The sequence below is a fragment of the Mustela putorius genome, unplaced genomic scaffold (assembly GCF_011764305.1).
Source record: "Mustela putorius furo isolate JIRA1106 unplaced genomic scaffold, ASM1176430v1.1 tig00003909_pilon_pilon_pilon, whole genome shotgun sequence".
NCBI classification, from domain to species: domain Eukaryota; kingdom Metazoa; phylum Chordata; class Mammalia; order Carnivora; family Mustelidae; genus Mustela; species Mustela putorius.
The window spans coordinates 26,586,574-26,611,763 of record NW_025422057.1 but is presented as its reverse complement, the minus strand read 5'-3'; the positions used below and the strand labels follow the sequence as shown (position 1 = coordinate 26,611,763).

The window sequence follows — 25,190 nt, the reverse complement described above, 5'->3', positions numbered from 1 at the left end:
GTCTTTTCCCCATGCCCCAGGAGTGAGCCCTGCTATCTGCACCATCCCTGCTTCTCCTTCCACCTTCCTCTCCCTGGCCTTCCGCCTCCTTCAGGATACCTGGCAAGCTCAGGTTGTCACACATGCCTCAGCCTGATGAAGAGAAGAAGCTCAGACATCAGTGTCAGACAGACCTATGATCATGTTACGGCTTTGCACAAGCAGCTGTGGGACCCCAGGCAAGACTTAGCCTCTTTAGCAACCTCATCTATAAAATGATAACGGCACCTACCCCAAACAGCTGATACAACACTTAAGTAAATAACCTATGTAAAACTGCCAAGCTCAGTAACTACTAGCTGTTCCTTTCCTTTTATCTATTTATGTCCTCTTAAAATCCAAGATATCATCTCTCCTTTTTCTGGCAGTGCAGCCCACCTCCTGGTCCAAGTAAAACTGTGGCCATCCTAGCAGCACATCATCAGCTCACGCTCTTATGTGGACCTTCTCAAGATGCCCTATATCACATCAAGTTGATTTCTGAGGTTAAACAGCTTGTAAGAAAATCTATCTGCCTCTGCCTCTGTCTTTCCTGCCTTAGTGAGTCCAGTTAACGAACAACTCACACCAAACTTTTTCTGCCAAATAGGTCACCTGAAAGCTGGAGTCTAAGTGACAGCAACGAGGAAGCCAATGCTGTGTCCCATGCTTGCACTCAGTAGGAATTTGCACAGCAACCATCACTCAGGGTTACAGAGAGGCAGTGCAAAACTAACAGGCTGTTGTAGAAAAACACAATGCCACGTACAAAAAACTGAGTCATGGCTATCACAGGAGTCCTAAATCTCAGATCTCCAGCGTGTGTCTCTGTCAAGGCTGCTATGCATGGTGGTTAAGGCCCTGCTCTAAGACGAGAAAACATCACAGCGGCTCTCAGAGTGGGCTACTCAGAGGTCTCCATCGCCCTGGGGAGGAACTTCTATCAGTGGTTCCCAGGTAGGAAGTAGGGTACACTCACCCCTGCTCAGAAAGGCCTGCCTCATAGCTTTACAGCCCCGTTCTCCCAGTCATCCTCAACAACCAGTGATGTGATGGCACTAGCTCATACACACTTGGCCTGGGAGAGCTGACAATTAAATTTTCAAACATTGTGAGAGCCACAGGGCTTCAAGCTGGTAGACACAGTGGGAGGAGTCACACCCAACACTACAAATCAGCCCCCTTCCCAACCGCCACCTCTGTCAGCAGTTCTTCAACATACACTAGCACATCAAGGGCCCCCAACTCTAAAGCTGAAACATCAGGCTCCATTTCCTCATAAACCCTGAAGCTCTTGGGATTATCTTCCCTGAGATCTTTCTGTGCTTCCTCTTAGATGTTCTCAAGTAATGGGTGCCACCCAGGGCCCCTAACAATGTTTGCCCCACGGACTTTTCTCTTATTACTGTCTCACTCCTCTGTGGGAAAATAAAGCTAGGTTTCATTAGGATTTCTAAATGCCTAGCATTTATTTGTAGTGCCTCTTATCTTAGGATCTGGAAAAAATCAAAAGGTTTAGAAAGATTACTAGCAGACAGACATAGTAGCTTCCAATGTAACTTTTATTCATTCAGATATGAAGCACTGTTTCCCTAATTTACCTTAACCTAATTCTATAAGTAAGTTAGATTCTTTGCTTTGTCACAATACTTTTGAAGGTACCTCTTGTAATACAAAACATTATACATGCCTCCTCTGATTCCAAAATATAAAGCCCTAGTGAGAGTCAAGACTTAAAGAGATAATAGGGGTAGGGTTACTATGTCCTGTCCTATGGTTCTGTGACATATGGGGATGTCAGTAGACCAGCTTGTGATACTCCTGGAAAATTCCCAAGTCTGTACGTAGAGAAATTTTTAGCCAGCTCCTGAGCCACTTGCCTGAAAGGTGCATCATTTTCAAAAGAGGTTTGCCCACTTCTAGAAAACAATGTAGAATGGTGGTTGCCAGGGTTAGGACGAAGGGGGAAAGGTAAGTTGTTCAACAATAGGGCTTTAGTTTTGCAAGATGAAATAGTTCTGGAGATCAATTGTGCAACAACAAGCACACGTCAACACTACTGTACTGTACACTTAAAAATGAATGGTTACGGTGGTAAATTTTGTTATGTGTTTTTTTACCAACATTTTTTTAAAAAGCTTGGTTTGCCCAGTAGGTCTCATCACATGCCTAGCACTGAGACTAGTTCATATTAGGCCTTTGGTTAACAGTTACTAATTGAATCAAAGGCAGTACAATTAGAACAGAGATTAGCATCAGTACAGTAGAGATGGAAGCTGTGATGACAATTTAAATGACTGGACTGTTGTTCTTTTTTTTTCCTCCCAGAGATTTTTTTTTTTTTTAAAAGATTTTATTTATCTATTTGACAGAGAGAAATCACAAGTAGATGGAGAGGCAGGCAGAGAGAAAGAGAGGGAATCAGGCTCCCTGCTGAGCAGAGAGCCCGATGCGGGCCTCGATCCCAGGACCCTGAGATCATGACCTGAGCCGAAGGCAGCCCCCTCCCAAAGATTTTATTTATTTATTTGACAGAGAGAGATTGAGAGAGGGAGCAGGGGGAGGGGCAGGCAGAGGGAGAGGGAGGGGCAGGCTCTCCTCCAAGCAGGGAGCCAAAAGCAGGGCTTGATCCCTCAATCCTGAGATTATGACCTGAGCCAAAGGCAGACAGATGCTTAACTGACTGAGCTACCCAGGAGTCCCCTGAATTGTATTTCTAAGTCATTCAGCCTCTGGGTACCCTGTGACCCAAGGACAAGATTTATAGAAACTCTGGAACTCTTCTCTCTTCTGTTTTTTTTTTTTTTCAGGTCCTGGCTTTGAGTACATTTTATAATCTATGCCTCTTCATTTATCCAATCCCTATCCCTGCTCTTTGAAGGTCCACCCAATTCTTTCCTCCATATGGCATTTCTTGACCATCACAACCTACAGAGATCTTCCTCTAACAGGAGCTCACAGATCCTACTGCTAGTACTGGTCAGCTATCAATAAGCTGTAAGCCATCTCTTGAATTTATTCCATCTTCTGAGAACAAAGACCGTTTATCATATTTCTGTATACCTCAAATGGCTAGCACACAGCAGGCACTAAATGCTAAAATACTGATAGCTGAGGGAAGGCTAAAGAAAGCAAGAGTGCAGAGTGCCTCAGTGGCTCAGTCCCTTAAGTGATTGCCTTCAGCTGAAGTCATGATCTCAGGGTCTAGGGAACAGAGGCCCTCCTCAGCAGGGAGTCTGCTTCTCCCTCTCCCTCTGCACCTTGTGCACCTTCTCTCTCTCTAATAAATAAATAAAATCTTTTCTTTAATAGCATTTTTAAAAAAGATTTATTTTTTTGACAGAGATCACAAGTAGGCAGAGAGGCAGGCAGAGAGAGAGGAAGGGAAGCGGGCTCTCTGCTTAGCAGGGCTTGATCCCAGGACCCCGGGATCATGACCTGAGCTGAAGACAGAAGCTTTAACCCCCTGAGCCACCCAGGCACCCCAATAAATAAAATCTTAAAAAAAAAAAAAAGAAAGAAAAAAAAGGTGGGCTAATCATTTATTTGTTTTTCCAACGGGATATTTCAAAATCACAAAATTGGTCATCAATGTGACTAAAATCTTAAGGAATCAGGTGCTCAGAGAAGGTTTTGACTTGAATCCTAAATTGTGACTATGTACTCTAGATATTCAGGGCTCTAGAGAATCTTTTATAAAGTTCTACCATGAAGTCCTCTCTTACCTATTAGGAAATTAGAGCTGACATAAATCAGTATGTCATTTATTTATACGAGAGAGAGAATGCACATGTGCACACACAGGAGGTAGGGAAGGAGAGAGGGACAAGCAGACTCCTTGCTGAGCATGGAGCACCATGCAGGGCTGGATCCCAGGGCCCTGAGATCATGACCTGAGCTAAAGTCAGATGTTTCACTGACTGAACCACCCAAGCTCCCCTTTTTAAAAATATTTTCTTTCATTTTGCATAACATCTAAAATTAATTATTCACTATAGTGAAATGTGTTTTCTTTTTTAAAGATTTTATTCACTTATTTGTCAGTGTGGGACTCAAACCTACAATCCCAAGATCAAGAGTCACATGTTCCTCCCACTGAGCCAGCCTGGTTCCTCAATATGGGCTCTATTTAAGAAGAAAAAAAAAGGACATATATAGAGAGACAGAAAGTACAACAGTGGTTACCTTCAAGAGGGGGAAGGGAATGGGTAGTTATTGTTTAATGGGCATAAGCTTTCAGTATGGAATAATGAAAAAGTTTCGGAGATGTATAGCAGTGATGTTTGCACAATGATGTGAATATACTTAATGCCACTGAACTATACATTGGAAAACGGTTAAAATGGTAAATTTTATGTATATTTTACCACACACACACAAAAGGAGTCAAAATGAACAAGCTTCACAATCAACCTTGGACAAATGTTACAGCTGTGTATAAAATATAAAAAATGCATGTAGTTTCTTATACTAGATAATGCACAACCATTCAGTTACACTGAGGGTACTGACTGTTTCAAGGGCTTTGTCCTCCATGAAGACAATGAGAAGTAACCGAAAAATGTCATGTATCTCTGGAAATCTGAAAAACAGCTCCAGGGTGAGAGAACGGGCTTTATTTATTAAGTAATAATGAATTTACAAACATCACCTTGAAATGCCACAGACAGAGGCTGGGATGTGTCTGGGTGTTGTCAGAACTATAATATTCACAAATCTCTTACCAGAACAAAATGGCAGGCTGGGCAGGCAGATCTAGCAAGAGCCCTCTCTTATCTGCTATTTTACAAAGTGCTATAAATTCTAGTTAACACCTATCCATGGTCTTTAGGTTTTATTTTAGGGGTAAGTTAGAATCTACTTGGGGATTGAGTTCCTCATTTTTTCTTTGGACTTAGTTTGAGGCTAACAAGTGCAGGGCCCTGCTGGATCCCAAAGCCAGCTCTTTAGGAAGCTGTGAATACACTTAACATTAAGTGATATTAGCACTGATATTCACAAGTGAAGGGAGAGAAGTGCTGCAACACATGTTGGAGATTATCAAGGCAGTCAAATACTTCTAATCCGATAGTGCTGAGAATAAAACCAAGTGCACTGTAATGCTGTCATTCAGCGCCCTTCAAAGTCCGTCAGGGAAGAGAAGCAACAACTATTTTGAGGGCAGTTTTGAAAAGGGTCCCAGAATAGTATCACCCTTTCCCCACTCCCTAAGTGAAAAGGATTGCTAAGAGAGATAGCAAGTGTACAAAAACTCCATGGCACAAGGGCTACACTTAGATTATTCACCACTGTCCCCACTACCCAGCATCATACCTTGTAAACAGCAGGCATATAATTATTTATTCCTTTGAGAGCTGCTATCCTTTTCCCACTCTTGAATAGGGCTGTATACTCTCTCTCTCCATAGAAATCGCCTCATCTCTGGCTTGTGGACTCTTTCTGAGACACTTTCATCACTTCATTTAACTTTGAGAGAAGTTGGAGGAGGGTGAGGACACGTGCTTGCTAATCATCCTTTTCCAGATTGCCTCATGCGCCAGAATGGATTTTTATTATTGGTCTGTGGCTGCTACTGCTGTAAAGAGATTTCAGCCTGACCTTCCCAAGCTGCTGTGGGGTGAATACTGCACGTGGCTCACAGGGAAAATGTGTCCTTTTTTTTTTTTTTTTTTTAAGCTTTTAGACTAACCAGAGCTCACTGTGATAGAAAAGTCACCTTTTCTTTCCCCATACAAAACTCAAGATGTTGAATTCTTTTGCATAAAAATGGCACAGTAAACTGATCTGAACTGGTCCAACAGGAAGAAGGTAGCATCCCAAAGCACCTCACAGAGAGCAGTGGCATCAAAGAACAGTACTCATGAAAAAAAGAAAATGAAAGCCATTTATAAAAGCAGTTTAAATAAGAGGATGGAAATCTCACAGCTGGCCTCACAAAAGAGAACAAATATGTCAAAGGGAACAACTGATAGTCTAATAGAGTCCTATCCATCTGGCTGAGGAAAGAGCCACTGGTGGGAATGCTGAGAAGCCTGTCAGGCAAAAGGCTGCCTGCTGCCTCACTGAGTGAGCTGAAGAGCTTTTAGAAACACTGGAACACAGGTTCACACCAGAGCTGGCTGGCTGTACCAGCAAAGGACTCAGAGAAGGGTTATACTGATACATTGGCAGAAAAAGGGGGGAGGGGAGAGGAGAGTATGTTTTTTTGTTTGTTTGTTTGGAACTTATACCTGGGCTTTCAACTCATGACTACCCTGGCTCTCCATCTTGGGAGTTGGTGCGGGGGAGGGGGGAAGGAGATTGTGTGAATAGAATGTCTCATTTTGTGCTTTTAAAAACAGGACTCAAGAGTCTCATTCTGAAACATCAAGTTCAATCCCATGCCATGCTAATGCCCCAATCTGTACTTTTATATAATGCAGAGCTGAGTGCAGGCACTTTGGGAGAAGGGGAAATCAGGCCAGACTCAAGGAAAACAAACACTAATGCTATCTGCATCTCCAGTTCAGTCCACACCATAGAAAAACCTCAGAAATAATTGCTCAAGGCAGACAGAACTCAATTACTAAGGAAAATCTGCCCCAATGAGGGCTTATATTTTAACACACCAAACAGCATCAAATTAAGCTGAACTCAGAGTTTTTCTAATTGGCAGTTTTATCCATTTCTAAGTTCTCATTTATTTTTAAATATCAAAATGACTCTCTGCCTAAAATTAAAAAAAGAAATGCCTATCACCCACTCTAAAATAATAATTCACTAAGTTTTCACCTACATATCTTCTATATAATTAAACGAACCCTTCCAACGGCACAAAAGTAGAAGCCATCCCTCTATTTAAAGTACTATCAACAAATCGCTTAGTAATTGCTCTTAGAAGCCTAGTTCCTGCTACCAGCTCAGTCACAGAATACTTCTGCTATCAAAGAGAGGACAACTGCTTGATCCCAGCCACAACTTATGAGGGTCACTCTGGGAAGGGTACTGGCTTACCTGCTCCTCTGACAGTTGGGATATGTGATTCACAGCAGCATAGGATTCAATTTTGGGGTTAAAGTGATTGATGATGGCTCTGAAAAAAAGAATTAACATTAATATGGCATCAGATGGAAGAAGCAGATAAATGAGTAAAAAACAAGTATCAAGTACTCTCTAGTTTAGAGTATGAGTGCATAGGAGTGACTGTCAGAAGCTATCTTTTTATTGAACATGGGGATGAATCTGAGAACTCTGAAGTAAGAAGTGTTTAAAATTTTTTAGACCAAGAGTAGAATCAAATGTCTGCGTTGCAAATGAACTAGGGGAGGGGAAAAATCTCAACCAAACAAAAAACCCAAGCATCCTTCAGGCAAGAAACAGGACCCAGGGGCTGTCCACTAGGGGGCCCTGCTGTTTCAGTCAGAAAGAAAAGTTGTTTGCTCTGCTCTGACTTGGGAGAACAGGGCACTCAGTCAAGCTGGACCAATACATAGGTTAAATACAATCTTTGAAGAATCTGAGTTTTGTCAAAGCCTAGAACCAATCTTCACACTTGTTAGTTAATAATTTCAAGGGAAAATTTTATTTCCAGCCATTCAAACCAAAATCTGAGTGTCATTTTCAAACACTTCCTCTCCATCACCCTCAACAATCAAGGTCACCAAGTCTTATCAAATCTAGTCCTTAAAAAATCTCTGAAATCTGAAATAAAGTTCCCTGAAACCAATGCTTTTGGTGTATATGTAGGTCCTTGTCATTTCTTGTCTAGTGCAGTAGAAAAAGCACAGGTTTCAGATCGGAGTTTATCGTAAGTCCACATTGATACAAAATAGATTAAATAAATGGGGAGAAGAGAAAAATCTTTCTAACAGAGTAATTCCAAATAATATGTGTAGGTACTCTCCCCTTTAGGAGGTGAAACTTGGTTCCCACTCCCACGGAAGGTAGGACAGACTTAGTGACTTATTTCCAAAGAACAGAGTAGTCAAAGGGAAAATAGTAACTTTACAGTAAAGAATCTTGGCAAATGCTACCTTATTAGCCAAATGATGAACGTAAACATGGCCAGTGATTCATGTAGCTGTCATGTTACCCCTGGTATGATCTTATAATCTTTACCTCTGTTATATACTTCCCCAAACCCACAACCTGTCTCATCATGAGAAAAACATGCGACAAAGCCAGTTGGGGGCATTCTATAAAATACCTGGCCAGTACTCCTTAACACCGCCAAGGTCATGAAAAACTGTCCTTGAGAAACTGTCACAGATCATAAGATACTAGGGAGACATGACACCTAAATGCATGTGATACCCTGAATTGGACTCTGGAACAGAAAGAGAAAATTAATAAACTAGCAAAATCCAAATAAAATATGGAGCTTAGTTAATAGGACTGTGTCACTGCCAGTTTCTTGGTGATGAATAACTGTACCTTGGTAATGTAAGATGGGGGAAACCTGGTCGAGGGGCATATAAGAACTCTGTGTACTATTGTTGCACTTTTTATATAATTCTAAAATTATTCCAAAGTTAAAAGTTTTTAAAAACATATGTGTGTACATGCACCCATATGAATGTGGTAGTGCAACAAAAATCAATGTTCTCTTTTAATATAACATTGATAGTATGAAACTCTTGAACCATTTAATATGGGTATAAAAGTATAAGTCAGACTTCAAAAAAAATCATGGTTTGACCATTTGTTATTTTGGATTTTTAGGAAGCTACATGTCTCAGAGGGAAAAAGTGGGAATAACACCTACCTTAGCACTTAGTACAGTACCCAGGAATAGTACATTGTAGACATAAAATAAATGTTTGTCGAAAGAATGACTAAATCTTAGAGGATTCGTGCAACATTTATATAATAAAGCAATGTCAAATATCTAGCACAGTGCCTGGCACACAGTTGGTACTCAATAAATATTCAATGAATGAATACATCAAACGGGACAGTAATGGGTCAGGAACAGAGGAGAATTCTGGTAACTTATTTTTTTCAAAGACTACCAAGAAGGGTAGAGATGTTATCTGCAAGTTAAGGTTGTAATTTGGTCTAAATCCAAGGTGGGAAAGAATTTGGACCAAGTAGGGGTCAAATATTTTTCTCATTCAGAAGGTGAGGTTTGTGGGTATTGGCAGGGATGATAACAGTCCAGGAGCAGAAAGGAAAACCTGGAGCCTAAACTCAGTAAGAAGACAGGGGAGGAGGTTTAGAGAAGAACTGAGAATCCCCCCAAACCCAGCAGCAGTACCAAGTTCAAGTTAACTCAGTAGAGAGTATGAGTCATAGGGTCTAGCATCTAAGAGTGACAGATCAAGAAAATGAAATAGAGTAATCAAATCTATCTATGACTAGATCTCAGTTATTTTAGGAAGAAAAATCTGAACTCTGTAATAAATTCATTTCATGGTTTTATAATGGTTTTTTCTTTGGGGTTTTCCTTAAACTTCTTAGTAAAATTTTTTTGAAAAAATGTTTTAAAAAAATTCTGATTCAACCAAACTAGGGTTGTTTGTTTTTGCTTGCCTAAGTTTGGAGAACAGAGAACTCCAAAGTATCTTCATGTCTGTCTGGGTGGGTGAGTAGCAGCCATGGGGGCCCAGGTGGCAACCCAGTAAAGCTGGTGAGGTCTGGACAATGAAATAATCCCTGGGAATGAAAGTGAGGGGTATGCTCTAATTCTGTTCCCCTTCTACCCAAGGAATTCTTGCACTAGCAAAGAAAGCAGGGAAGCAAAAAAAGAAGGAGAAGAGAAAGGAGAAATGGAAAGAAGGAAGAAAGAAGACAGGAGAGGGAACGGAAAGAGGAAGGAAGGGAGAAGAAATGGAATGAGGGAGAGAAAGGAAAAGCCTGGAAAGTATTCTCCTCAGAAAGTATATTTATTTCCTTCCCTTCTCAAAGTTGTACCTGTCAAGTGTCACTTGGATCTACAGATGGTCTATGTTGGCAGGGCATATATGCTGATATTGTTTGAGCATATTCATCCTGAGGGTATGACAGATATGCCACTCTGGGAATTTGGAATAAGGATAAAATCATCCTCCAACCTCCCCTGTGACACTCCCATTCCAGAGCCTCAGGTCTCAGCAGGTAATTAAAGCCCAATGGAACTGTCTAAACCCAGTTAGCAGTATCTAACCCAATACCCACAAAGAGCACAGAGTATATGCCTCTGCTTTATTTTTCTTGCTGTTTCTTTGGGACAATTAAAAATATGAGCACTAATCTGATCTACTAGAGGTGGCACATGCAGGGCTCTAAGCCTAAGAGGTAAGAAAAACTGTCTGATACTGGCTGTTCTCCTTCCAGACTCTTCAGCAAGGAATTTCAGAGAGGGCTTGGAAGCTTCCTATTAAAGTTCTTGGGACCTCATATCGTTGAAATGGAAATTTGTTCTGAGATAGCAAAGAGATGACAAAACACTGAAACCAGGCTAAGTCCACCCACACTGAGTAACACATGCCTTTGCAGTGACTGAAATACTTAGCTGCTCCTTCCCCAGGAAGTCTGCAGCCTGCTATAGGGCTCACCTGGGTTGTGATTCCACACTGCCCCATCTGGCCAGGTCCTAGAATAGCATTTATGCTAGTGGAAAAAGATGACATACTAGATTTATAGATGAGGAGCCTCCCTCTTTTCTTTAGGCTTCCCTTCCCACTGATACCATCTCCAAAAGGATTTACTACCATCTCTTCTGAACATTTTTTTTTTTTGGTGGGGGGGGTGTTCCTCAAAGATTCTAACACTAGCTCTCTTTCATTTTGCAGATCAAAATCTAGCAGGTAGCAACTATCTAATGCTTAAGTCTAAAACTTTAGTGTTCCAGCAAGGAAGAAATGGCAATTTCTCTCATTTCCATTCTTCCCTCCACCATGTGAGGACATAAGGCAGTAGGCAGCTGTCAACGAAGCAGAAGAAAGTCCTTACCAGAAATTATCCCTGCTGAACCCTGATCTGGGACTTCTGGCCTCCAGAATTTTGACGAAACGAACATCTGTTTTTTAAGCCACCTACTCTAGGATATTTTTGTTCTGACAATTGAGAAGATTAACATATAGGTAATCTACTCTCCATAGGACCCTGGCCATTTGGGCAAAGCAGACTCCAAACCAGAGTCCATCTTTAGTAAAGTAGTAGAGTGGATAAAGTCTGCTTCTTTTTCTGCAGGTGGACTTCCTCTCTTTAAACCCTTTATATTGTGGGACTTCCTCTCTTTAAACCCTTTATATTGTGGGTTATTATTTCCTTCCCTTCTAGAAGAGGATCCTGAGGTTTCTATGCCTCAAAGTTCTAATCACAAACACCACAAATGTAGCTACATGGGTGACCAGTTTCCTAGGCAGAGTGTGCTGGGCCCTTTAGTCTTTACTAAGTGAAAAACAGAGACTTCAATAAATGAGGATCTTGTAGGGGTTTCTGAGAGGCCTGTGCCATAGTGAAGACACACACACACTGAAGAGAGACAATGTCTGAAAAATAGTAGGATGGGCAGCAACATACTGGCTAAGAAAGAGATGTTTTTCCTTTCATTTGCATCTTAAGGTTGATTTTCATCTAACCACAGCCTTCCAGGTATTTAAACAAAACCCAGTTTATACCAGCCAAAAGCTTTTATGCTGAAAGTATTTTAGGAAAGGGGACTTAAAAGGAGGAAGAGGAGTAGGAAGAAGAGGAAGGTTTGAATGGGCAAAGAATGAGAAATCATAGCCATTATGAAAAAATTAAAATACAATAAAGATGACCAAAAAAGATGTCCCTTTGACATAGGTGGCAAGATAAATGGGAAAAGGATAGTCTAGTCAAGAAATAGTGCTGGCAAAACCAGGTATCTACACGCAAAAGACTAAAGTTGATCCCCTACCCCACACCATACACAAAAATTAACAGAATGGATCACAGATCTCAAATGTAAAAATCTTAGAAGAACACGTAAATCTTTGTGACCTTGAGTTAAGCGATGATTTCTTAGGGTACCAAAAGTAGAAGTGACAAAAGAAAAAGCAGGAAGAAGATTTAAAGAAGTAAGGCCCAAGGAAAGGGAAAGGAGTCTGGAAGTCCAACTTTGTGGGGAAAGGGAATATAATTTCTAATCAAACTCCCAGCTTTTTTATCCCCCTCTCCAGCTTTATTCAAACTGAACTAAATGCTCTGTGAGAGCAGGGACCAAATTTATTTTGCTCACCAATATATTCCTAACACTTTAGCAAAACACCTGTCATACTGAGAGGTTTCAAGTTTTCAAACTGAATGAATAAATCAAAGTCTAAGAAGGTTTTTGTTCAGTTTCACCACAAGGAAGGGGATCACGAGCACCAGCTAGAAAAGTATGTTTTCATACTTTCAAAAGTATGAAAATAACAATAAAAATGTTTTATTCCCATCCCAAGAGAAGAGGCGGCTCAGACATGAACAGCTATCCTTCAAAGAAGGAACTGAAGTTGTCCCTGAAAACAGTAAAGCTTTCTCTTCCTCTTAAGTCTTACCGGGAGACTACAGAAAAACTTTCTGCCATTTCTTATTAATCTAATATTTTCTAAAAGTAAGCCTACGCTTTTGTTTGTTTGGGATGGGGAGGGGTAAGGAAGGACTGGGGGAGTGTGTTATACTCTGTTATTGGGTCTTCTAATACCAGTGAATTAGGAAGTCCCAAAGGGAAAGACAAAAGAAACAGGCAATGTCATAGTAAAGGTAAACTGCTAAAACCAGCCAGAGAGAGAGTTCTGTACCCAAAGCACCTTTAAGGGCAAGAATCTGGGCCACCCTCTAACGCAACTGCCAACTTCTGATTGCCAAAGACAGGGGTCACTTACACAAACTGAAGCAAAACGAAGTGGACAGATGGAACAGCAAGGCTGAGCCACAAACTGGCTAGGGATTTCTTGGTCCATTTTTAACTTATTCTCTCTGACTCATGACTCTGCAAAGCAGCTTTCTTTTCCCTAGTGCTGGGTGGATGATGGCTGAGACAGATAGTTAATGCCCAACTTACCCAAGAAATACAGAAGAATGTTACCGTAACAATGTAGAAATGTAGATTAATAGGAAATGGAGACTCTTTCTCATATCCAGAGGGAATCTAAAGCAAATCCTCCAAAGATGCAAATTCTCACAGTCCCGGCTATCTCCCACAGACAAAAGCATCTAAGGGTCTTTTATGAAACAATAAATAAATAATAATTTCACCCAGAAGCCCAGAACACGGTGATTGTTTCCTTACTGAGCTATTTAAAGGAAGCAGCCTATCTCTAAGAGCTGCTTTGTAAATCCTTCAGGCAGAAAGGAGAAAAACAGGCAAAGGCTGTTTATAGGAAAAGTTTCTGTAGCTCTTATTCCAAAGAAGTAAGAAACATAACTGGTACACTCAAGATGGTACACACTGGGAATATTCCTAAAAGTTTCACTCTAAAATTACTCCTATAAGGCTACCAGATTTAAAGAGTCTGATTATGGGTACATATCTGAAGCCTTATAAAAATAAATCCGTATCTCAAGGCCCAACCTCCTAAGAACTATAGTCCTGTATTTTCAAATACTTGCTAAACATGTACACCCGGACATCATGCTTTTACTTACATGATTTTCTTCACATGGAATGCTATTTTCTTTACTCCTATAAAGCTAAGTCTTACTTTTCCCTTAAAGGCCCAGTTAAAATAGCTCAGCTTCCCTGAACAACATGGTATGCATAATACAAAAAGCAAGGCTTTCAGGGCAGTGGACCCAAGTTAAAATCTGGATTCTTCCACTTCTAGACTGTATGACCTTGCACAAGACACCAGGCGCTCTAGTATTAGTTTTGTCATGTTACTGGATTGCCTCTGCAAAGCTTTCCTCTGTGTTTTCCTATATATACCATCTAACTTGACCGAAATGGAACTTTTTTTTTTTTTAATACAAGCAGCTTCCCCTTTCCAAGACCTAAAAAAAGCAGTCCAGATATAATATACTATAGAGTTTATTCTCAGATATCTGGGATTAAAGACAAGAAAATCGTATTTATAATTGCTTCTACCTGGGAAATCTTTAAACATACAGATAAGAGACTGGCTTCTGAGAAGGGGTAAAGGTAGGAGAGTGGTATGTGGCAGCAGATAAAATGGTTCATCTGAGGTTGAGTTATTTAAAAGTTTATTTATTTTAAGTAATCTCTACACCTAAGGTGGGGTTCGAACTCACGACCCCAAAATCAAGCAATCTCACACTCTTCCAGGCACCCCAAGTTATTTAATTTTAAACGAGCCTTTCTTTTCACATTCAGAATTGCCTCACATACTCCATTTCATGCAGTAATAAGCCTCCTTCCTCATGGAGTCAATGAATCTTTAGCCCATCCAATTCAACAACAACAAAAAAACAATTTCCCTTGATGCCTGTTAACAGCAGTGCATTACAAGCCTCAGAGACTCTGCTGATTAACATTAAGCAAAATGAAACCTCAAATAAGAATATCTTTTAACCTTTTCACTTCGAAACTATCTAGTCAAAACTTTAGCGACTGACCTGTTAGGGTTGTTCCTCTAACTCATCCCCTACATGCTAGGCTTTACCTTTCATACCAATTATCCCCTTTCTTATACTGCTGTTCCTGTGGCCACTCATTTCAGGACCAGAGACACAACGGTAGGTTCATTTCAACCTTACTGGAGAAGGCATTTTGGCAACCATCAGGAAGGATGTGCTACTGGCCACTGCATCTAGCTGCTTGACTTGCCCAAAGATCCAACTATGTAAATTGGTCTACTTTATTACTAAAGAGAACTTGATTTATTTGTGTTCACAAATTTATTAGTTGAAGGGAGTGGAACAGAAAAGGTGTGTCACTGACTACACTATAGTAACCCTCATAGTTCAACCTAAGGAATGATATGAGTTCAGCATTTCTCTTGATTTCTAGGTGAAAAACACATGTGTCATACTAGATAATTTATTCACCTACCGGACTACATTTTCATCCAGTCTCGGCACTGAACAAATGAAGGTTCACAATTCATTAACTGGAGGGAAACAAGAAGGAGTTAATGTGTATGAAATGTACATGCACACGGCCTGAGGGGCAGTTGCCTCATTTTCTGAAGCTGTGTGCATGACTACGCATTTTGGCAGTTTGGGCTTTCTACCTTGATGCATGACTTTGCCCAATGTAGGTTTCCACCTCATCACCTGCTAGAAGTTAAGCAATTGGTCATAGCTACTTTGCTTGAAAAATGTGCTAATTTCTAGTTACTATGGCCCCAAACCATAGATTTAAGCCAAGTAAGATGCCATGGGCTTTACACTTTGGCTAAATTATCTAGTCTAGCTCTGCTGTAATAGAGAAATGGAATTCCTTCTTGCATTACATACCAGCCTGACATTTTCCCACTGTTTCTACAATCACAGTGAATGTAAATGGAGAAGAACAAACCACAGGAGCTGAAGGAACCACATAAGTAAAATGGACCATCTACATTTCCATAAAAGACCTCACTTAATCCATTCCCCTTAGGAATGTCTACTGTTTATTAAAACTTTCTCTCAATAAATGAACAGAGGTTCCTAAATTTTCCTAGGATCAAAACACCTCCAAGATTAGCCAGTCTCTGCTCAGATCCCATTGCTCTGTGCTACAGATTCCCTTACACCATCTCTAGCTACAGGCCAGGAGTTGCTGGCAGAGTTCCAGGGGATACAGAATGTAAACCCTTGATAGCCTTTACCATTACACTTTAGCCCTGGATTTCCTATCTCCAGAGGTAAGGCCCCTCTACACTCTCAGAAACATCTACTAAATATAAAAGAACAAAATAAGTCATGTGAAAGGGCTATTAGATCTTCTGTCTCACCTCAGGACATAAGAAAAACATTTTTTTTTTTTTTTTTAGATTTTTTATTTATTTATCAGAGAGAGAGAGGACGAGAGCAAGCACAGGCAGACAGAATGGCAGGCAGAGGCAGAGGGAGAAGCAGGCTCCCTGCCGAGCAAGGAGCCGGATGCGGGACTCGATCCCAGGATGCTGGGATCATGACCTGAGCCGAAGGCAGCTGCTCAACCAACTGAGCCACCCAGGCGTCCCAAGAAAAACATTTTTTAAAAAAAGATTTTATTTACTTATTTACTTATTTGAGAGAGAGAGAGAGAGTATGTGTGTGTGACAGAGAGCACAAGTGGGTAGGAGAGGGAGAAGCAGGATCCCCACCAAGCAGGGAGCCAGACCTGGGGCCTGATCCCAGGACCTTGGGATCATGACCTGAGCTGAAAATAGATGCTTAGCCAACTGAGCTACCCAGGCACCCCAGGACATTAGAAAATCCAAATACATGCCTGGAAAGGCTTCCGAGGCAGTGGGGATCAGCTCAAAACCGCAAGAAGTTATCTAATTCTAATTAGTGGTGAACTAATTATAGTTAATAGTGAAAGTTTTAAACTTTTAAAAACCTGGCATGAGCCAAAATCTTGAAGTATTTTAATTACATATCATTCCCATTAGCCCAATTAATCAATTTATTATAATATATTTAACTTTTAAGATTTTATTTTTTTTTTAAGATTTTATTTATTTATTTGACAGAGAGAGATCACAAGTAGACAGAGAGGCAGGCAGAGAGATAGAGGGAAGCAGGCTCCTTGTTGAGCAGAGAGCCTGATGCTGGACTCGATCCCAGGACCCTGAGATCATGACCTGAACTGAAGGCAGTGGCTTAATCCACTGAGCCACCCAGGTGCCCCTAAGATTTTATTTTTAAGTAATCTCTACACCAATGTGGTTTTAACTCACTTCTCAAGATCAAGAGTCATATATTCCATCGACTCAGCCAGCCACGTCTCAATAAGATACTTAACTTTTAAGCACGGAAAAGGAGTGAACAGGAGGACAAAAAAAAAAAAAACACTATCGGGGCACCTGGGTGGTTCAGTGGGTTAAGCCTTTGCTTTCAGCTCAGGTCATGATCTGGGTCCTAGAATAGAGCCCCACATTGGGCTCTCTGCTAAGCAGGGAGCATGCTTCCTTCTCTCTCTCTCTTTCTACCTGCCTCTCTGCCTACTTGTGATCTCTCTCTGTTTCAAATAAATAAATAAAATCTAAAAAAAAAAAAAAAACAACCCCAAAACAACAAAACCCGCAACTGACTAACTTAGACTTCTTTTTCTATCACGTCAAAAACAGGGCAATTATTTTAGTGGATCACATGCTGCTAGATTGAAGGGAGAGGGAAATATTCTGTGGACCCCATACTAGTTAGAGAAAAAGAGGCACATGGATCCCTAACTAAGTTAGGAGAGCTGTGCATATACCTCAGCGGTGGGGAAGGCGGAATGGGGAAGCTCATGTGGACAAAGGAGAGAGAAGGTCATCAAGATTGCTGAGTGGTCCACTGTGGGCCATATGGACACCATTCTAGTAAGGAGTGGTCCTGATGTTCACGAACAGGAGAGAGGGAATGGTGGCCATATGGATCACATACTGGTGTTCAAGTACTCCAAGAAAAGAATGAAATTAAAAGACATGGAAAGAGGTTTATGTTTCATCCCAGGGGGACCTTTTAGAACTCCTCAGGAAAGGCAATCAGCGAGTCTGCCAAAGTAATTAAGCAAGCGAACATTTACCATAAAGCCCACATCAGTTAACTGAACAGAGATGAATCTTATTACAGTGCACTGTCAGCTCTGAGCCTGCAGGTGCTAACCACCGACACGCGGCAGCACTCGGCCCTGTCTGTCTGCCCCCTGTGCCCTGTGACGGAGAGCTTCATCCTTCGTGTCAGCTCGGAAAAAGCAGGCTGCTTTCACTGGCTCTGGCAGTGACTTATGTGGCCTTCAGAGAGGCTCTAGCACAAGTGGTTGCCTATAAGAAGCCTGGGTGTAAATAGTGGGGGCAGGCTGGCTGGAGAAAGGAGCCCTGAAAGAAAGAGAGGACAGGTGTGGGAGAAAGCAGGGGAGCTGGGGAGCAATCAGGTTAGTAAGGTAAGAATGAGATGGTTGAGGAAGTTGAGGATTAAGGGAAAAATAAACAAGCTGCTCAAAGTGTTGAACCATTCTGCTTAAGTGAAGTTGATAGTTCTCTGAAAAGGGAAAACGTTAAAACATCACTGCAAACTACTTTCTCCGTGAAAGGGAATGTTACTGAGCAATACTGCTTTTGCAATGTTAATGGCAGCCTTAATATCAGCTTTATTCACGAGTTAACACCAAAGGTCAAGAGCCAGATTTTCTCAACAATCTAATCATTATCTATTATCAAACGAAATGCACTGTTTGCTAGGGGAAATGAGTATTTATCAATTATTCTTGAGATTTACAAATGGCACCTGGTGCACCTTTCGGCTCTATTTCTTTCTGTAAATAAGTATGAGAGTCAAAAGGAAAGCCCTCAGGGCACCTGGGTGGCTCAGTGGGTTAAAGCCTCTGCCTTCAGCTCAGGTCATGATCCCAGGGTCATAGGATAGGGCTCTCTGCTCCACAGGAAGCCTGCTTCCCCCTCCCTCTCTGCCTGCCTCTCTGCCTACTTGTGATCCCTCTCTCTCTATCAAATAAATAAAATCTTAAAAAATAAAAAATAATTTAAAATAAAAAAGGAAAGCCCTCAACAGACTAAAGGGCAGCCTCCCCACCCCGTGTCAGAGACCCAGGCTGCTTCTATCAGACAGAAACCTCACTGGAGAAAGGCTCTAAGAGCACCTGTGAGGACAAATTCAAAAATCATACAGCACTTTCAAAACTCATCAAAGGGCATGTGTTTATCCCTCAAACAAGTGGATAAGAGCAAACAGCTAAGTAGGTAAGGCCCCTATGTTCAGAAAGCAATAAATCTCTAACTCATTATAGAGGGAAGGTCTGAAAGACCTTCTAAGAGACAGGACGAGCCAGCTAAGGAAATGAGATGGAATGGGCTGGGGCCGAAATTGATGGTCTCAAAGCACACGCTCCAGCAGGCACTCCTAGATCTAAGCTTCTCTCTAGGCCCAGAACAAGAGCACAAAGAGCTGTGTACCACAGCTTACTTTGTACCACAGCTCTTTGTTTACAACAGGGCCTGCAGCTTTCCCTACATTCAAAGGCAGTGGGAGGCAGGAGAAGCAGGGGAGACTAGATGACTACTAGGTAGATCCAAGCAGCGCTGCCCAGGAGAGGACTTAATGGGCGGATAAATTTGGGGCCTGATTTCCTGACAGCACCTCCAGTAATAGCTAGTAAAGCAGTGAGAGCCAGGGTGAGGGCCAGCGCCAAACATTCATCATAATAGTGCAATGAGTTGACGGTCTTTGGGGGAGAGTCTATGAAATTCCAGAGTAAGAAAATGAAGCCCGCATGGAGAGGGTGAGACGGTTGGCTCTGGCAGATTGTCTCTACGGGAGGCTGGGTATAATTGTTTTATGCTCACAAAGATGTTATTAGCTGTTTTCTCTCCAATATACCAGAAATAGTGGTAAGATTTTTTCCCCTCCTGAAAAGGTGACAGTACCAGAAGGAAAAATTTAGTTTGAAAGCAATTACAGAACTTTGTTTACCCTATATGCACCATTTTAGAAAGACAACTTGTCTCTGTTCTCCTCCTCCCTTACTTGTCAAATTGATTGCTTTCCCACAGAATGAAGAAACACTCTATCCCTAGAAAAAAGGTGTATGGTATCTGAAGTTAAGGGATGGCTAGCATAGCCTGTGACTCAATTGTTCAGCTTGTATGACAAACACTTGAATACCTACTATGTGCAGGTACTGTGCTAGGCAATGGGGGAGATAAATGAAATGTGATCCCAGATAGCAAGGAATTTACAGATTAGTGGAAAGATAAATACCACAGACAGATAATTTCATTATGATGCAGTAAGGACTAGACAGTAGACAAAAGGTCTCAAAGGAACACTGAGGAGGGCTATTTTGCCCAACCTGGGGGCTTAGGAAAGGCAGCCTGAAGGAGATGATGTATGGAAGGAGTCTTGAAATGTTAATCAGGCAAGGAAAGGTGAGTGCTCCTAGTACGTATGCTTATAGGATAGAGACTAATACCCAATTTTTTTCTAAATCAGACTACAGAAACCTTACTAGGTAAGTTAAATGTGGTTCATGCATTCAAAGAACAGCCAAATTTTCCCCAGTAAACCAAAGAAAAAAGTTAGCACTTCCCTTCCCAGGGTCTTATTTTCAATCTTTTCCAGCAGGATAACTTTGTGAAAGCCATGAGACCTTTGCCTTTTTGCTCAGTGCTGACTCCAAGATGCTCAAGGAGATGGGCAATGGCAGCTTCTGTAGATCCTCTCTGCTCAACTAAGTGTAAGCACAAAGCAGCTAAGTTGAAGGCAGGCCTTTCGGCCTCACATGAGAGTGACTGCCTCTCAGCTGGGTCTGCCCATCCTCTCCAGCGTGTCGGTCTCCAGCTGGTGATGCAGCTGCTTCACTTAGAGCCACACTGAAGCCTCTATTCTCTCATCTCCACCAAACCATACTGAAGAGACTAAATGGCTCTGCTCTGCAGCTGCCTGTTAATTATAACCGTTTCCTTAGTTCTCTTTTGGCTTCTAAGACAATAATACACGTTTGGGAAGGTCCTCTGTAAGAAACACACGAGAGAACTTTCAACCTCAAGAAGAACCTGAAAAGACACCTTACTGCCAAGAGCAGTGAGGCATCCAAACCCCTAGAACAGGCCATGGGAAACAGTATGAGACCACGTAGATTTCTTCAGTGCGGCCTGCAGCTTACATCAAGAACAGGAGCCCACCACTCAGCCAATGAGAGGATTTTTAAGGCATCCTGAAAAGCATCTTTAAAATTCAGTGAATCTGCAACATAAAAATAGCATTAACTGCCTTGACTTGTTACTTAAAAAAAGGGAAGAAAAACAATGCATAATGCTATCAATAATTCATTTCCAAGTGGCTTTAGTTGTCTCAAAGCCCCATTTCATATAATTAAAACCTTTTGGCTGTCCTCTTGTTACCCTGGAGGGAACTAGAATTCAGTAAATTCTACTGTGTTGAGATAAACAATTCAGATCATCATTGAGAAAGGGGTCTGTTTCTCTGGTAACAATTCCAAGCATACTTCCTGGCTATACCGGGTTAGTTCAGGAGCTGCCAAGACTGTCTTTCCAGTTGTCTATTAAGATCTGAAACAGACTTTTATAATGCAGCTCCAAAGACACAACTGGGGAACACAATCAGAGGGAGAGCCCCATAAGCACTTCCTAGGCATCTCAATATCCATTTCCCTAGCTTAGTACCCTGAGGTCAGCTGATAATTCTGGGAGACAATAAGGCCTTGGAAGATGAAACCATTTACTCCAGCCATCCACTTATTCACTCAACCAACATTTATTGTACCATACGGTACTCTGCTAGGGGCAGAGATTTCAGAAGTAAGAGAAAGCTTGGTTTCTGTCTTAGGAGCTCACCGTCTAATGATGGACACACACATATATATATACAGCCATTGAAACAGAAGAAATCTTACCATTTGCAACCACATGGATGGAACCACAGGGTATTATGCTGAGCAAAATAAGTCAATCAGAGAAAGAAAATTACATGATTTGACTTCATATTTGGAATTTAAGAAACAAGACAGAGGATCACAGGGGAATGGAAGGGAAAATAAAGTAAGATAAAATCAGAAAGGGAGACAAACCGTAACTTTTTTTTTAAAGATTTTATTTATTTATTTCCAGAGAGAGTGTGAAAGAGAGTGAGAGTACAAGCAGGGGGAGCAGCAGGCAGAGAGAGAAGCAAGCTCCCCACTGAGCAAGGAGCTGGATGCAAGACTCAATCCCAAGACTCTGGGATCATGACCTGAGCTGAAGGCAGACACTTAACTGACTGAGCTACCCAGGCATCCCAAGAGACTCTTAATTACAGGAAACAAACTGAGGGTTGCTGGAGGGGAGGTGGGTGGGAGGATGGGGTAACTGGGTGATGGGGAATGAAGTGCCTGGGGGGCACTTAACATAATGACCACTGGGTGTTACAAACAACTGATGAATCACTAAATTCTACCCCTGGAACTAATAATATATATGTTAATTAATTGAATTTAAATAAGAATTAAAATTTGAGGAAAAAATAAAATAAAAGCCATATTGTAGGGTGATAAATGCTCTAAGAGAAATGTACAAAATCCTGTGGCAATGCCACTGTGAACGGTTCAGCCTCAAAAAATCCAGGAAGCTTTCGAGGAAGGTGACATCTGGGGTAGATTTTGAAGCGTAAGCAGGATTTTGTTAGGTAAGAAGAGGAATGTGAAAACATTCCAGGTAAAAGCGTGTGTGAGGGCGCAGAGGTATGAAATTGGAGAGACTCTGCAGCTAGGTCTAATTTGGCCAGATCTTAGGATAGATGGGACAGTGATAGTAAATAAGGTTACAAAGGTAGGCTAGGGTCAAGGTGTCATATGCAGATGTTTGGACATTATCCTATCGATGATGGAGAATCCCACTAGATTTAAAATGTTGTGATTTGGGGACACCCAGGTGGCTCAACAGGTTAAGCATCTGCCTTTGGCTCAGGTCATGATCCTGGGGTCCTGGGATCCAGTCTCATGTTGGGCTCCCTGCTCAGGGAAGAGTCTGCTTCTCCCTCTCCCTCTGCCCCTCCCCCTGCCACCCTCCCCTGCAGCTAATAAATAAATAAAATCTCAAACAAATAAAATCTTTTAAAAAAATAATACTTAACAAATGTTCTTATTTATATATCCTTGCGATCATTTGGGAAAGTCTGTCCAGGAAATGTATCTAGGAATGAAATTACTGTGTCATAAGGTTTGGGTAACTCGGACTTCACTGGATATTGCCGCACTGCCCTCAGAGTGATGGTACCAACATACTCCCAAGAGCAGTGTAAAAACCTGTGCTTCTGAAACTCAACTCTAGTGACCGAATAAACTGAACAGGAGCCACTGTACAGGGAAGACTAGAAGCAGAGAGAATAGTCAGAAGGCTCTTGTAATATGAGACATTATGAGGTCTTAACTAAAATGGTGGTTGTCTAAATGGAGAATAATTTACTTGAAAATTCTTAGGAGCTAAATGTGAAAGAACCTACTGACTGACTGGGTGAAGGCGAGAGAAGACTTTAAAGCAACCTTAAGATTTTTACTGTAGGCAACTGAACAGATGATGCTGTCATGAACTGAGATGGTTCTTAAATTGTGGAGGGAAGGCAATAAGGCTTATTCTTTGGAATGTCAAGTTTGAGGTACTTGTGAAACCTCCAGGCAGGGTATGGAGTTCAAGAGGCAAGACCATACTTGTGGTAAAACCTATGACGCTTGTTTACCCTGGGAGCTACAAGGAATCAGATATGTAGGCTGAAAGCAGTTAAGAAAAAAATAAAGAAAACAGCCCTTTCTACTAGTTAACAATGGTTTCTTTATTGCAGGGGCAGGGGGGGGGGGAGTCAGTTACGTGCCCCAAGAAACAAGGTAGGTACCCTCCCCTTGAATTAATTCTCTATCAGATTTTCCACCTGTCTAGACGAAAAGTAAAACCTTCAGCCTAAGGGGGAACAAGCAGGGATAAAAGAAGACAGCTTCATAACACTAGACCTCAAAGAGCTACCAAGCTGTGCTTTAAATGTTACTACCAAAGGGGAGACAACCTGACATCCTGTTTGACAAAGAAAAGCTCCTTTGAGTGTATCCAACTCAAGCACACTTGAGAATTTCTATAATTTGCTGTGTTTTGAACTCCTTGCTCTTCCAGATCTATGGAAAAGTATTTTTTAAGCAAGAAGAAAGTATTTACTGATAAGTTATGATGAATACTTCTCCACTCTCTGCCTAATTTCAACAAAGTATGTGTGAATAGAAGCTTAGAAAATGGGATAATTGTTGTGAACCAGCAGTTTCATCCATAAGATACAGGAACAGTTATGGGGCACCTCGGTGGCTCAGTCGGTTAAGCGCCTGCCTTCAGTTCAAATCAAGATCCCAGGGTCTGGGATTGAGCCCCGAATTGGGCTTCCTGCTTGGCGGGAAGCCTGCTTCTCCCTCTCCCATTCCCCTGCTTGTGTTCTCTCTCTCACTGTGTCCCTCTCTGTCAAAGAAATTTTAAAAATCTTAAAAAAAAAAAAAAAAGATACAGGAACAGTTGGCAACCTACTTATATATATGACCAGTATCAGGCTTGTTTTTTAGTAATAAATGATCTTGGAAAATGCAGGGTTAAAAATCTGGAGTTATATCCTAATAAAACAATGTGTTGTTCTCTTTTTAAAAAAGATTTATTTATTTGAGAGAGAGAGAGACTGCATTGGAGGAGGGGTAGAGGGAGAGGGAGGAGGACAAAGAATGTCTCTTTTTAAAAAAAGATTTTATTTGGGGCACCTGGGTGGCTCAGTGGGTTAAGTCTCTGCCTTGGGCTCGGGTCATGATCTCAGGGTCCTGGGGTTGAGCCCCGCATGGGGCTCTCTTCTCAGCAGGGAGCCTGCTTCCCCCCTCTCTCTCTGCCTGCCTCTCTGTCTACTTGTGATCTCTCTCTCTGTCAAATAAATAAATAAAATATTTAAAAAAAGATTTTATTTATTTATTTGTCAGAGGGGGAGCACACACGAGCAGGGGGAGTAGCAGGCAGAGGGAGAAGCAAGCTCCCCACTGAGCAGGGAGCCCAATGCGGGACTCAATTCCAGGACCCTGGAATCATGACCCGAGCCAAAGACAGATGCTTAACCGACTGAACCACCCAGGCATCTAGGCAGAAAAAACCTCAAGCAGACGCCCCACTGAGCACGAAGCCCGACGAAGCACTCTATCCTACAACCCCAAGATCATGACCTGAACCCAAATCAAGAGTTGGACACTCAACAGACTGAGCCACCCAGGTGCCCCTGTATTGGTCTATTTTTAGAAAAGGAGATACAGAGCGGCAACAGAAACCAGATTAAAATGCCCCATTTCAAATCTAAGGTGAGTGAGGAGTCAACTGCCCCCACCCCCTGTTCTACAGTGTGAGGATGGGTATTAGTCAACCCCTCCATGTCTAGAACTGTTCTAGGAGATTCATATGTGGCTATTTAGTACTTGAAATGTAGTTAGGGCAACTGAGGAACTGAATTTTTATTTTAATTTTTTAAAAAGATTTTATATGCTTATTTGACAGAGAGAGAGATCACAAGTAGAGAGATCACAAGCAGGCAGAGAGAGTTAGAAGCAGGGTCCCTGCTGAGCAGAGAGCCTGATGCGGAGCTCGATCCCAGGACCCTGGGATCATGACCTGAGCCAA

General features: G+C 41.7%; 1 protein-coding gene across 2 annotated transcripts in view; it reads right to left on the bottom strand.

The window, feature by feature from the left end:
• ARMH3 (armadillo like helical domain containing 3) overlaps positions 1-25,190 on the bottom strand; it is a 182,551-nt gene that overhangs the window by 24,987 nt on the left and 132,374 nt on the right. For both annotated transcript variants that reach the window (XM_004749417.3, XM_004749418.3), the window contains exon 24: positions 7,012-7,090. In XM_004749417.3, coding sequence (XP_004749474.2) covers positions 7,012-7,090 — 79 coding nt within the window. The remainder of the gene's footprint in view (positions 1-7,011; positions 7,091-25,190) is intronic.